The 15,765-nt window shown below is 34.3% G+C and overlaps 1 protein-coding gene across 1 annotated transcript in view; it reads left to right on the plus strand.

Moving 5' to 3' along the window:
- Positions 1–555: 555 nt before the first annotated feature.
- Positions 556–15,765, plus strand: part of btbd8 (BTB domain containing 8) — a 49,920-nt gene continuing 34,710 nt past the window's right edge. The window contains exons 1-5 of the mRNA XM_056459813.1: positions 556–697; positions 2,252–2,410; positions 5,111–5,290; positions 7,799–7,932; positions 12,566–12,683. Coding sequence (XP_056315788.1) covers positions 2,307–2,410; positions 5,111–5,290; positions 7,799–7,932; positions 12,566–12,683 — 536 coding nt within the window. The 5' untranslated portion in view covers positions 556–697; positions 2,252–2,306. The remainder of the gene's footprint in view (positions 698–2,251; positions 2,411–5,110; positions 5,291–7,798; positions 7,933–12,565; positions 12,684–15,765) is intronic.

Below are 15,765 nucleotides of genomic sequence, written 5' to 3' on the forward strand. Positions count from 1 at the left end.
TTGTTTTTTTTTACTTTTGAATTGATGAATTATGTTTCAAACTTAAGAATTGGAGTTGTGGATTTATGAATGCAAATGCATATTTTTTTAGACTGATCTGGCTCCGTTCGCAGCGCTTACCTGGGAATCATTTCCCGTTAGCCGTTGATTCTCTCCACAACCTGACTCTCCTGCACAGTGCACACCCCGGCTGGGGGCCACAACCATAGACGTTTTATATGGTTGCTCTGATACGTCAATGGTTTTTTATATATGTATAAAACATACAAAAATGCACCTGTATATCATATACGTAATATATTTTGATGTGGCAGTTTTCTAAATGGGGTTCATATTGAAACAATTAAAGCAAGAAACCTAACTAAATGTAAAAATAATAATTATAATAAAATACAAACAAAATACTATTAAATACAAAACGTAATATAATAAAACAAACCTCACAACCTTCACCTACTTCCTGCACGCATTTCACGCTTGCGACGCATGAGGGCAGCAAAACAACAACAGAAATACTGTAAACTCCCGGCCGCTCTCGCTCTATCCCCACGTGAACTGTGAAGGTTGTGATAGCTGTCGGTTTGGCGAGCGCTGGAAAAGAATATTTTCACCGTCAGTCTCATTTGTGGAGTGTGAAGAGCAGATGTGGATGTTTAACTGTGAGGATGACGCGCTCTTCAGTGTAATGGTGCGTGAGGTAAGTCTCCTCATCCAGTTGTCATTGACAACACGACACTCTCACTGATGCTTTTGAAATGTCATTGTGCCTCAGTGCTGTTTGTTCTGTCGCTTCTAGAGAAATACGAATATTCTTCTTGACGGTAACATTTAAATAATATTTATTTTATCATTAAGCGTATCTCTTTGTGGTTTATGACAGTTTAGAGGCTAATGGCTAACAGACCTGATTGAATGAATACACAACACACCCTTAATTTAATAATTTATTACACTGTGTATACTAGCATAAGTGATTTTTTCTTTAACCATTGTGATTTTATAATAGGTTTATTAAAGCAGGCTTATTTTGATAGCTCGCTTTTGTGATAACTCTAGTGTGTGAATGCTAATCATGCTAACAGTGAGACATTAAAAAGGAGATTAGATTTCTACTAACGTTACACCCAAGCTTTATCAAATTGGAAAGATTCTGGAGGGTAAATACTGTAAATCAAGTAAGACTAAGCTTTAATAAGAAATATTTTAAAGTGCATAGCCTACTTGGATACTGACCTGTGTTTGACTTGGTGGTCTAGTTGTCCTTATCTGACTGGGCGTTCAAGCCCCATTTAACAGAAGTGTGTCAGTTCTACAAGCCATGTTGATGCTTATTACGGGGTTTCAGAAATATGGTATCATAAATAATAATAATACATTTTATTTGTAATGCGCTTTTCTCAAGCTCAAAGCGTATACAAGGCAAAAACAGTACAACAGTAAAAACAATAAATAGGAATATATAACAATAAGATAATAATCACAATGTTGTAATTCAGTTACAATAACAATGTTGATTCAGTTTAGTTTAACGTACATATGGTAGAAATAATAATTAAAACAATTCTCTTTTAACCGATTTATATATATATAATTATTATTATTGTTACTATATATATATATATATATATATATATATATATATATATATATATATATAAAGAATAATGTTTATAAATAATAACATTTTACTTTAATTACATGTACAATACAATATAACATATACCAAACATTGCTGCCATTATATATATATATATATAAAATATAATATTAGTAATGTTATTATTTATAAACATTAATATTCTTTTTTATAAATGATAGTACAGTATCAGTATATTTTTAAAATAAATCAGCTAGAAATTAGTTAATTTGGTTACATTTATTGGCAACCCGAGCACATTTGTTGTCTGTATTAACTTTGTTTTGTTTTTCTTTTCTTCACAAAACTTTTTTCCATTTCATATGATGAGTTTATTGTTTATTGGTTATAGATCGAATTACAAGATCCTTTTAAAACATTAAAATTAAATGACATAATAATATTTTTTTATACTTTATATTACTAAAATACTAAATTATATTACTTTATAATTTATATTAATAAAACTCAAATATTATTGTACATGCACTGTAAGACACTTTGCAAAAAATTAAAATAAAAAATAGAGTCTCTTAATAATAAAATAGTAAACACCATCATTTATTGTTGTGGAATAAGTGTAGTAAAGATGTTGTTTCTTATTCCCCTCCTCAGATGTTGATCATCACAGAAATGTGCTGACGAATGAGCTCAGCAGTTTGCCAATAACATGTTGTCCACCGAGGCTGCCAGAGAGTTTCAAGCTAAAGAGCGTAAATGCAGAAACCAGCTGAAGAAGCGATTGGCAAATGCTCTGTCAGGAGATCTGAACCGGTAATTTTCAACTTCAACATAAGAGACCTTTGTTATTCTTATTTAAAATGGTGTCTGCATTGTTTAGTGCCTGAAATATCAGTGTCGTTATATGATGTACCCTTAGCAACCAGTGTAGTCAGGTCAGAGACCTGCTTCAGTGTTTGCACAGCTCCTGCCACTCCCTTTGGAGACAATCTGAATATGTAAAGTCTAAACAGTTCAAACCATAGATCTACCATTCAAATGTTCTTGTGGTTAACATTTAATGTTTTTTTAATAATATTTATTTAGACATTTAGATTGATAAATAAATCATCTATAAATAATAGAGAATATATCATTCACCTATTCTGTTTACAAATGCAACTAATTGTAAAAAAATAAAAATAAAATAATTTGTATATAGATGCACAGGATAGAATTTTGGACCCCACATCTGATAGGATTATTTTTTTTCATTCATCAGTGCTGTATATCTAATTATGCATAATTTCATTTACTGTTATTAACTTTGCTGTCATCTGGCACTCACTTATTTAATCCCTCAAATAATTGTATGTAATTATTCGTAAATACATTTTTTTGCTTAAATCTTCAAAATTATTATGATTTTTTTCTTATGGTTTTTCATTATATACACTTAGCATTTAAAGAATATTTAGTTTTTCAATGATTTATTTTTAATATTGTTAAACATTGTGACAAAATAGTATTTGGATTTTAAAGTTATATGCATTTTATTTATTTATGTGAGAAAGATACATGTTTAGCAGTCTGTCCGAATAAAAGTGCTGGGTTTTTACTTGAAGAAATTGTGACAAAAATACTATTGTACTGTAGAATATGCCTTTCATAATAAAATACATTATTAATAATAAAAATAAGAAAATAAACAAATAAATTGTTTTTAATAAAATAATGAAGTATTTTTTATTCCATGTTATTAAATTTTGTTAGGAATTATATAGAAATGAAAATAAAAACAGTAAAACAGATCAATTTGATCACAAATTGGAAAAGAAAAAATCTTTATATTTCCAAATTAAGAATTTGGCCCTAATTTGTTAATTAATACCACATAACATGAAAACGATGGATTACTTATTAACTTCATATTATATACAACAGAATTGTACAGAGTTGTATAAATAAAGACTATGTATTCATGTATTGCTACTTTTAAAAGAAGAAAGCAAACCTATTTTCACCTAATTCCAAATTTGACCTCCGTTTTCATTCCAAGCTCAAGTGCAATGTACAATTCTTTATACATTGAGAACCCACTCAGAGCTGTAGTGATTACTGATGCTCCACAAAACCGTTTTAGCCAGAGTGCAAAATGCATTCCTGTTCTCTCCATCTTCATCCATGTGAACTTCATCAGAGGAGAGAGGACCACAGTCACACAAAGGCCTAGGGCACCACAGGATTCTGGGTCACCCAGATTCGTCACATTGCAGCACAACATGCTAAAATGATGCTGATTGTGATGCTGATGTGGATGTGAAGTTTGGTTGAAAGAGCCTCAATCAGTAAAGATTCACATTGTAGAATTTGTGCATCAGTACATGTTGGACTTCAGTAATAATTGTATGGTCTGCAGTCTGAAGTGCCTTTTAATAAAGTGCCTTTAAAAGAGGCATCTCAAAGCGCTTTACAAACATATGCAGAAGTCAAAAAAATGCACACTGTAGAAGGATACATGCAAAGACAAAGTAAAACAATTATAATAAAAAATCTAAAAATCAGTGTTGTTGTTATTTTTATGTTTTTTGTGATTATTTTATGATTAAGAAACAGTTATGATGGTAAATTATAAATAAAACACTTCCCTGAGTAGATAAAAAAATTCATAGGCCATTATTTGCTTCGATTTTTGTGTTTTGATGTGAAAATATGCATAAACTTTTTTTTATCTCAAGAACTATTGGACTCACAAAATCCTGGAGGGATTAACTATCAAATCAAGTGTACACGTGAGACATATTTATGTTAAAAGTTGTAAAACATCTTTATTGCAAAACTATAGCTATAAATGTATAATAACATTAAAATGGAGTCCTGAAAATAAAATCAAATGTAAAAATAGAGTGCAGAAAAAAAGCACAATTTATGATAAAATAAAAGGAAATGAATTTTGGAACAAATAAAACACATTTCAAATGACCCTGAAAAAATAAAGGTGAAAAATGATAGGTTAATAAAGTATAAAATAACTTCTCTAAGATAATTAGTGTCAGTTAGCAAACCCCTGTCAAAAATTATTTTCAATTAGTTTATTTGAATTTTAAATATTATTAAATCTGTTACATTTATTTATTGAGTGCATTGTGTACAGTATATCCAGTTTGTTATTAATACTTTTTAAATAAATATTACACTTTAATACTATAGAAGTCTATTTTCATTTCAGAGTACCAAATCAATAAATATATAGATGTTAGCTGAATGATTGTTCTGTTTGTGGCCTGTTTTCTTTATTTTTTAACTTTTACTTTCCATCTCAGATCTTCATCCACTAAGTTATACAACCATCTGTTTTTTGTAGAATAAAACCCTTAATATTATCTCAGCAGTTTATAGGCAAATATAAAAATACAAAATAGAATAGAAAATCAAGGAGCAATGAGGAGTGGTTGATTGAGAATGATGTTCTTGTAAAAGAACTGCTGCATGTGGGTTTTCAGTTGTTTTGATGGAGATCTCTGTGTTTATCAGGCTACTGCAGGAGGAGCAGGAGAGCGACGTCACTCTGTGTGTTGGTTCTGCTGTTCGGCTGAAGGCCCACAGGGCTGTGCTGCTGGCCAGAGCTCCTCACCTCCTGCAGGGAACCGAACCAACTACACCTGTCATCAACCTGCAGGAGACTGAACCTGCGGCCCTCACCGACTTTATACAGTAATGGCATTTTCTGTTTCCTTTATGATAAGCTTAATCATATTCTTCTTCTTTAAAAAAGACCAAAAATAATAATATTAATAACAATAATATGACTTTATACAGTAACAACATTTTCTTTTTATTATTAAAATAAAAAAATGATCTATTATTTTATTATTATTATTATTTTTAAACAATTGACTCTTTGCTAAGTGACCCTCCTCAGTTACTGTTGTTACGTCTACCAAGCTTTTGTGCCTGGCACTGCCTGGCAAACAGGTGAGATATCTGAGAAAGCCAGACATAAAAGAAATTTTGAAATAATATAATAATAACAAATTAAACCATGATATCTCTCTTTTTTAGCCAAAAAGCCTGACTAATTGTTGTGCAATGAAGTATAGCGTTAAAGGGCACCTATGGTAAAAAATCTACTTTTCAAGCTGTTTGGACAGCCATATGTGCATGTATGGTGTATAGACTGTCATATTGGGGTGATATAAGCACACCCAGTGCTTTTTTTTCAATTTAACAACATAAAAAACGGTGGACCAATTGGAGCGGTTTTCAAACCGACCGCAACTTTACGTAGGAGTGCGGTCCCCCCGTCCACCAATATTGATTGACAGGCACATCATCATATCCTCAGTTTGTTGATTCACGTCCGCCATTTTCAGCGTGAGTCGAAGCAATATCACTAAAGGAACACCCTAGCTCTATTTTTAGATGCAAGGCTCATTGGGCTCAGCACAAGAGCAATATTCTCCACATTATCACTCTAATCGGAATTATTGGTTGTATCTTTAGGTAGGTTTGCAAACATGTGTACTTCTCATTGAGTCTACCTTATACTTCAGCCCTTTGCATTTCTCGCGGTCCCAGAAGCTCCCTGTGATCTTAACTAGCATGCGTTTTAGAATTCTAAACATAGATTTCTTTCAGGGTACACTCAAGTCGTCGGCTGAGTGCCGCGGACCGCTGCAGACTTGAATTGCTGTTGTGTGTTCCCTGATAGAAACCTATGTTTAGAATTCAAAAATGCGTGGCGCGACGATTCGGGACACATGTTTCTGCCGCGCTACAGAGAGTGTCTGGTGTGCCGTGTCGCGGCTTTGAGCGGCGCATCCGGTGCCTCAGTCAAAGTTAATTCAGTGTGCGTGGTTATTAGTTTCTGTGTACAAGCTCGGCACTTGAAACTAGCACACAGTTGGCTTTAAAACGGTACAAAGACACAAATGATTTTGTACTCTCTGCTTGGTCTGTGTCCGAGTCGTACATGCACGACTGAATGCTGTACCTCTCACTCCAGCTCGTTCTCGCAGTCTCCCTGTCAGACTCTGTTGCAAACGCAGAGCGGGTGAGCTCATGGCCCCACCCCCTTGTTACGTTGGCAGGAAGCCGAAACTAATCTACATGTGAAGCAACACACCCATAAATCAGCGAACTGTGGACACGCCCCCAACATGACACTTTTTAACACATTATAATAAAAAAATCTGAATTATGTTTTAAACTGAACCTAAACTGGCACACTCAGAAGAACCATAATATTAATATTAAATCATAAAAAAGAGGTAAACTATGGGCCCTTTAATATCTGACGAGGAAACATGCATGGACAGTGCTTCTTCATAATTCATTAATAGAAAGAACAGCCAGAAAGGGGAAATTGATTGATTTGTGCCCAATATTAGCATCATTGACCCATAACAATGTACAGTACCTATAATGGTCAGTATGTTTGTATGCTGCTTTTTATACAGTTTCTGTTCTAATTTGCAGTTAAGTGGAAAAAATAAATTAATTGAAATGCAAATCAAAGTGTAAATAGTAGAAGTGAACAAGTAGATTTTCCCTACCAGCAAATATTAATCCAACACCAAATATAAAAGCAGACACTAACCCGCTATAGCGTCATCACCAATGACTAAATCTCCAAAAGACCGACGAAAACATCAGTGATTTGTAGCTCTGTCATGGGCATGAGGGTTATAAATTACTGAAAAACAGCTGCGGGTGAAGTATATTGATCACAAGTGCTCAGTTTGTGATCTTATCTCTGTTTTGTTCTGTTGATATGTAATTCCAAATATTCGTAGCTTGAAACAGATGGAAATATGACTGGCTTGTGCTGCTTTTTCGAACCCTCACACAGCTTGATCCACGCAGGCATTTCTCCCCTTTGGTTTTAGGTTTTGGAAAGGGAAAAAAATTCCACCACCCCGTCCAAACTTTAATGATACCGGGTATCAGATTTGAACAATCTATATGCACAACGCTTTGGCTTGTTTCCCTTGCTCGAAAGCTTGACAGACCTCCTGCGCATAGCTATGGTTGCTAAGCCACGATTGGTGTGTGTGGCGGTTTTCGTGTGTGACTTAGCGAAGGGTTAATTGTAAAAAAAAAAAATAATAATATGATTTTATAATTCGCAGAGGTCTGTATAACAGTGCAGAATGTTATGTTACATAAAAGCAGCACATAGAAACAACACATATAGCTCATGTAACTTTTTTTATGTGACAGAAAAGTGTACACAGAAGACAAGTGCCTGGCGAAGGAGAATAGCGCCTTAAATATCCACAATGGCCATTCGCTGCTAGTGAACGGCAATGTAGCAAAAGGCCATGATGTTGAGTCTCAGGTCAGCTCTGACTCAGGTAAGACAACATTTTCAGATACGTTATATATTTCTACGTTTTCTCTAAAAATCTTTACTGATTGGCTCCAGATATGGTCTTTATTTGAACCAGTTCTAAAGTGGAGCTGTGTTAACTCATTTGATCATAATTTTTTTTTTGTTTTGCAATTTGAGAATATAACACAAAAACTTCATGCTGTCATTGATGTTATGTTGGTTATATATATATATATATATATATATATATATATATATATATATATATATATATATATATATATATATATTTTAAACTAGTTAGTTTTGAGTGTTTATGACTGAACCAATGTGTTACACTCTCGCTCACAATTGTTACTGTTTACAAATTTACACCTCCTACATCCTCTAGATCAGTGGTTCCAAAACTTTTTAAAAGACCTCTGTAGTGTGTTTTTCCCCACCCTGACCCATTTAAAGGTACATGTGTATATTTATGTATTTATATTCAGATGAGCAAACAACAAATTATGGATAAGCAGTAACAATGATTTATTATGAATGCATCACAACAGACAATATGAGGTGAAACAACCCATGCAAATGAATCATCTCTCCAGGGCCAGCTGTAGGATTTCAGCCTTCAGTTTTTGCTACTGTTGCTGGTGATAACGCAACATGCATACACTTAACATTATATTCTTTAAAACAACATCAAATTATTTATAAAATTTATTTATTTTATCTCATTTTCATTCAATGGTTCAATAAGGCCCAATCCCATTTCTATTTTTAGACCCCTACCCTTTCCCCTTGGCCTTTAAAACAGAGTGTGAAGGGGAGAGGCTTTAAAATTTACCCCTAAGGAATGGGTCACCACTACAACACCTGCACATGTCATCATATGTCATCGCGATCTCTTGCTTCAAATGAGATTGACGATCTTGACTACTGTACTTACTCCAATTGCGTTATTTTTTGGTATTTATCTTCAGGAAATCACTAAAGGCATATATTCCATGTTATCATAATGATATAATGTGGAAATAAGCTCGTAACTGTACTGTGCATGTACACTATGGCCATTCATCTATGTAAACACACGAAAACAACATTAACGTTATAGCAGACACTGTAAAAAGCTCATTCCCAGCCACAAAACTTTTCTGGAAGAGTATTTGAGTGTCATCGAGTTTCAGATATGAAAGTATGTTGTGGGACTACTATACAGGAGTTAATATTATGGATTATAGACAGCAAAATTTAGTGGTTTTTATATTAGCGTTTCTTTAAAAAAGCATTATGGTAAAACATCGACGCCATTATGAATTTATCAAAACATATGCTTATTTGTTGTAAAAATTCATAATAATGACAAAAAAAACTCAACCTCTGTGTCTCCTTCTATCCTGCCGCTGTAGATGGTGTATTCTGGGAAATTTTTGTACCATTTGGTTTTTTAGTGTGGTCCTGAAAAATCTCAGTTTCAAGAACTATCTAGCCCTTCCCCTTAGCCCTACGCCTTCAAGCTAAAGAGAATTGGCACACCCCTACCCCTTCATGTGAATGCGTAAAATGGGGGGTAAGGTGAAGGACTAAGGGGTAGAATTGGGATTGGGCCTAACTCACTCAAAACGTTGTGTTTCATTATTATAAACAAACGTTATTGTTTCGTTATTGCCACCAATTGGTTTAACAATGTAATTGCTATAAACTTCATTTGGAGTGTGAAATTGCTTTTATACTGTGGTTTTTATCTTTTTAATCAGAACCAAACTGTTTTCCCAGTACTTGTGTGACTATTTGATTTTTGATATTTCAGAAATTACAATACTTGTGGAAAGGACTAAACAATGAAGCTATTTGAATGCAATGCTAAGATCATCGAAGGATGGATAAAATTGCTAATCTTAATCATTTAGCATAATTAAGATGAGCGTGGATGTTAGAAAGGAGAGCCTGATCTTTTAACAGTTATTTGTGCAGCTGTAGGCCAGACACTGGAAGCTTTTATAAAAGGAATGACAGAAAACATCTTGAATGAAAGAAAAGCATTTAGTTGAATTTCACATCACATCACGTCCACATCATCATTAGCCTATCAGGAGCAGCAGAGCAGTCATACTTTGCTGGATTTAGAATAGTGCAGCAGGAAGATCCTGCTCCATTGAAAGGAGCTGTGGGGAGCAGAGACGGGTTGGTGGGGCAATTCTCAAATGGTCAATTGGCAGTAAATTAATGTATTAACTTTATTATTTGAAATATGTTTTTTTTTTATTGTTTGGATATGCTCAAATGATGGTGTTTATATATAAAAATATTTCATATGTATGCTGATTATTATGATACAATAGTTATTTTATGCTATGTTAATTGGAAAAAGCTAAAATTCCACGGCACCCCTAATCCGTTGTAATGACACCCACTTTAGGAACTACTGCTCTAGATCAGGTGTTCCCAAACTTTTAAACTCACAACCCCCAAATAAACAATGCCAGTGACTTAGAGGTGGTCATAAATACACAATTGGTACACAAATTCTACATAAACATGAGCATATTGATGAGTGCGATGGTCTAACTACCATGTAACTTTTTTGTAGTCTTTTATTGATTTGTTTACAGCCCAACTTCTTGCTTTCATTTTGGTGACCACCACTATGAGAGAATTCTCCATGTTCAGGCATGGGCTGTATTTATTTTTAATGTAGTTTAGTGCTGTAAAGGTGTCTGAAAGTTTAACCTGGTGCTTTAAAATTCTGCTCCAACTAACACTATTGCTGTGACATTAATCCAACCCCAAGGGTTTTAGTCCAATTACACCCAAATTACTCACACTCAAGTGACTCTAAACTTTTGTTTATAACAAGATGTTCTGAATAATGTTGGGAAAAAGAACCCAGTGACATCCTGAGTAGAAAAAATTATGTAAATATACAAAATATTTTATTTATTTTTCTACATTCGTCCCTACAGCTGAGAAAATAAGTATTGAACATGGAATTGAACCAGATTTTGGTAAAAAGCTTACAGAAAAATTTCCAGGACTCTTCCTAGAGCTGGCCGGCCATCTAAGCTGAGTGATGGTTGGAGAAGGGCCTTAGTCAGGGAGGTGATCAATAACCTGATGGTCACTCTGTCTGAGCAATCAGACCTGTATGGTAGACTGGTCAGACGGAAGCCACTCCTTAGTAAAGGGCACATAGCAGCCCGCCTGGAATTTGCCAAAAGGCATGTGAAACAAAATTCTCTGGTCTGATGAGATTAAAATTAAACTATGTTTGGAGAAAACCAGGCACTGCTCATCACCAGGCTAATACCATTACTACAGTGATGCATGGTGGTGGCAGCATTATGCTATGGGGATGTTTTTCAGCAGCAGGAACTGGAAGACTAGTCAGGATAGAGGGAAAGATGAATGCAGCAATGTACCGAGACATCCTGAATGAAAACCTGCATCAAAGTGCTCAGACTGGGGCGACGCATCATCTTCCAGCAGGACAATGACCCAAAGCACACCACCAAAATCTCAATGGAGTGGCTTCACAGCAACTCGGTGAATATCCTTGAGTGGCCCAGCCAGAGCCCAGAACTAAATCCTATTAAACATCTCTGGTGAGATCTGAAAAAATCTGTACACCATCGCTTCCCATCTAATCTGATAGAGCTTGAGAGGTACTGCGAAGAGGAATGGGCAAAAATTCCCAAAGACAGGTGTGCCAAGCTTGTGGCATCATATTCAAAAAGACTTGAGGCTGTAATTGCTGCCAAAGGTGCATCAACAAAGTATTGAGCAATGGCTGAATACTTATGTACAACAATTTCAAAACCTTTTTGTTCACATTGTCATGTGGTATTATGTGTAGAATTTTGAGGAAATAAATGAATTTAATCCATTTTGAAATAAGGCTGTAACAAAAAAATGTGGAAAAAGTGAAGCGCTATAAATACTTTCCGGATGCACTGTAACTTAATTTGTAAAGTAATTCGATTTGTTTTCTTTGCATATATGGATTTCTTTGATTGTTACTAACATCCAGGGAAAATTTCAAGTCAACGGCAACTTTAGAAATACGTTTCTGAGTTAAATAGTGACATGTTCAATACTTATTGTCCCTGCTGTATATCTTCCTTTGTGTTCAACAGAAAAAAGAAACTCCGATTGTTGTGCCATTAATCTAACGTAAACACCCCAAGGGTCGCAATCCAATAGAAATTTAAAAAAACAAAAGGCAAATGACTTTTTATTTAAATGTTTTTTTTTAATTATATAGGTTATGGATAAAATATGGTAATTGTAATAGAATAAAATGTATTTGAATTTTGGAAATCACTAAGAAACACCTCCCCATTGTCCCTCAGTCCCCACTTTGGAAACTACTGCTCTAGATGTGCAAGCAGGAAGTATGTAAACTGATTTGGTCATGATACATTTATACACTTACATAAAAAAAAAAAATATATATATATTTTAAAGTGATAAAAAAAAAAATCCTCACCAAAGCCAAGAACAACACTTTATTTTTTTATTTTTTATTTTATTTTATTTTATTTTTTTAAATATACAATTATTACAGTGGGATTAATGGGTATGTCCATAATCAGTAGCTCCACTACATGTTTTGGCAGTGTTGCTCATTCTTTTATTGTCATTACTCTTTCTTTTTTTGTTGTCAGATTCAGCACAGTTTGAGCCAGCGTCAGGGCTTGGGTCAGATCTTTTGGCTTTTTATCAGAGGGGTGAAATGTCTGACATCAGCATCCAGGTGGCAGATAGAGTCTTTTCAGCACACAGGTAAAATAATCATTTTTACAGTTTGCTAAAAAAATATATATATAAACGGGTACATGCAGTATTTTGCTATTATTGTAATGTCCTGAGGTTTTTTTTTTTTTTTTCTATTTAAAAATTCTAAAGAATTTAATTAAAGTTATGTTTTTGATTAGGAAATGTATTATTTATATTTAAACATATTTTCGTAAAAAAAATGACTTTGTTCGCTAGTAAGCAAATTTGTGACAATGACACCATAAACTCCTTTGTTTAACAGTGAATATTTCTTATTCTTTTCCTTTTTTCTCTTTTTTAAGCATAACATTTTTGAAACAATCTCAGATCTCATAGTATATTGGATAACAAGAACCTATTTTTACACAAATGTGTGGAGTTGCATTTTAATGAAGCAAAAAGGGACATATTAAATAATTATAAAGGAATTAATAAATACATCTCATACTTGATTGTGAAGGTTGTTAAATATCATCACCTAATAAGGCCATATATTAAAGTCTGGGTAGATAAGATGTTAAACAAAAAAATCAGTTCTTAAAATTAAAGGGATCGTTCACCCAAAAATTTACATTTCCTCAGCAATTACTCACACTCAAGAGGCTCTAAACCTTTGTTTAGAACAAGCTATTCTAAAGAATGTTGAAAAATATTAGCCATTAACATACATAGTATATGAAAAATAAATAAATTGAAGTCAATGGCTGTGTTTGTCCTACATTCTTCTGTTTATCTTTCTTTGTCTTCAACAGAATATAGAAAAACAGATTTGGACTAAGTGAAGGGTGTGTATATGACAACAGAGTTTGCAGTTTGGGGTGACTATTTTTTAAGGGACTAATTTGAGTAATTTGCAATCTAGGTTCATGTAACTGATTAAAAAAATCACATTGCAACCATCACACTGTACGCTCTTAACCCAATTTGCCGACTTTATTAAAAATTGTATGAAAACCCATTACCCTTAAACCGTTTTAATTATTTACACAAGCTAAAAACTATCATCCCTAGTTGAAGCATCAAAGAAATCATTGACTTCTGCTGTCTTCATTTGCTTTAAAAACACAGATTTCTTTTACAATTTAAAAAAGAATCTTTGGATTTCTTTTCTGCTGGAGATACTGTTGTTCTTAACTAAAAAAATGTAAATAAAAAAATCTTACACATACCTTATGAATAGTATAGCAGAAAATTTTGGTGGTTTTAAAACCTTGACTTTTCCAAACCGCAGTATACCTTGAAAATGGTTATCGTCCCATGCCTAGTCAGGGTATCCGCGGGGTCTTAAAAAGTATTAAAAGTTGATAAATCAATCATGAGAAAATTAAGACCCTTAAAAGGTATTAAAACGTCTTAATCATGTTTTTTTCGAGGTCTTAAATTTTTCTCAAGCGTTGTTCAACATGTTTGAGTCCAAAGAAGCATATATATATATATATTTATTTTCCTCCTAATATTAACAACAATGTACTTGATCCACGTGATTGGTTCGGGCCGTGTCACGTCCGGGTGATGTCTCGTAATTTGCAACAAACGCAGGAAGGTGATGTGACACTTTCTACATGTAGCGAAACCATACTGCAAAACAGACGGCAAGATGAAAAAAGAGTTCGTACTCCTGGTTGGAGAAAGACGAGTTTAAACAGTGGCTGAAGCATGTTGCTGAAAACAACCGCAAAGCCTATTGTACATATTGTAAAAAGAACATAAGTATATCGTCGATGGGCATAAACGCTGTAAAGTTCCACATGCAGGGTGCTAGCCACAAGGTTGCTGTTGACCGCAGAGAACAGCTGTAGCCGTCCATCGCCAGTTATTATGTACCACCAGCCACACCACTACCAGCTGAACTTGTCAAAACAGCTACGACAGCAACCTTTGCCCCAACGTCTGCCAACATCAGGGTGGCACATCAACAATGCGTGCTGAGGTTATCTGGGCACTCTGGGAGTAAATCACCACTCACTGAATTTGAACGAAGGCATTTCAGATATTTTTTTAAAGTCAATGTTTCTGGATTCTGACATAGCTATTACATTCACCTGAGGCAATGTTAATGTTTAATGTATTAATGTTTGATGCGTACTCTCAATCAGTCAATTAAGAAGAAGAAGCTTGACTAAAACGTGTCAAATACATGCACTCTAAAAGATGTGGACGTAGTATCCGTGATGTCACTTATAAGTTTCTGAAGAACCCAAAAGAAGTTACCAGTAGGCGTGGCCAATCATCGCACCAACTGGGGGATACCAAACAAGAGCAAATAGGCGGCGCGTGAGCGGAGCTACAGACGCCTGCTGGCATTTTGCTTAGACTAGTTTTCCATGGGAGAAACGCTTAATACCTCTTTACCTGCGACTCATTTGTGTTCTGACCACATGTGCTTGGTTGTACACTATATCAATAAAGTAGTTAGACTTTTAAAAACACTGTTGGAATACATTGAACCACTAAACATTGTTCTTATAATGTTTTTCTACAGGAGGAAAACGCAAATTACTTCCAAACACTTCAGATATAATCTGTGTTAGTAAATGCAAGACTATTGATTAAATCCAGGCATAACACTGTATGACAACGCTTCATATGACTGTTCTAGAGCCTACAGCTAATCAATCTGTCAGATTCTGGAGTGCATTACAGGTCTAAAGAAAAATATCAATGATAAATGATCTTAAATAAAACAAATACATTTATAGAGATGGTATATAAGTATTTTACTCACCTGGGAGAAGGAGGCCACGTGAATGGTTTGTGAGCACAATTAAGTGCACACAGCATGCCATATCATCTGATAATTGTAAGAAATAATTCCAAAAGGCAACTGACTGTGTAAAGCCAGATAAAACAAAACAAAAATATGATGTATATGCCGAGTTCATCGGCTAATCAGCCTGAATCAGCTGAGGTGAAGTGACGGCGACCAACTAGACCTAGCTGTCACTCAAGTGGCCACGCCCTTAATTATGCAGACTTAATAAAACCTTAAATAATGGAAACGGATGAGTTATAAAAAAAATGTACCCCCTCAAAGTTGTCATGAAGGGTAATATTAGCTATATGATCCAAAATCATTCTTTGTATCAGG

Source organism: Danio aesculapii, chromosome 6, assembly GCF_903798145.1.
Source record: "Danio aesculapii chromosome 6, fDanAes4.1, whole genome shotgun sequence".
Lineage (NCBI taxonomy): Eukaryota > Metazoa > Chordata > Actinopteri > Cypriniformes > Danionidae > Danio > Danio aesculapii.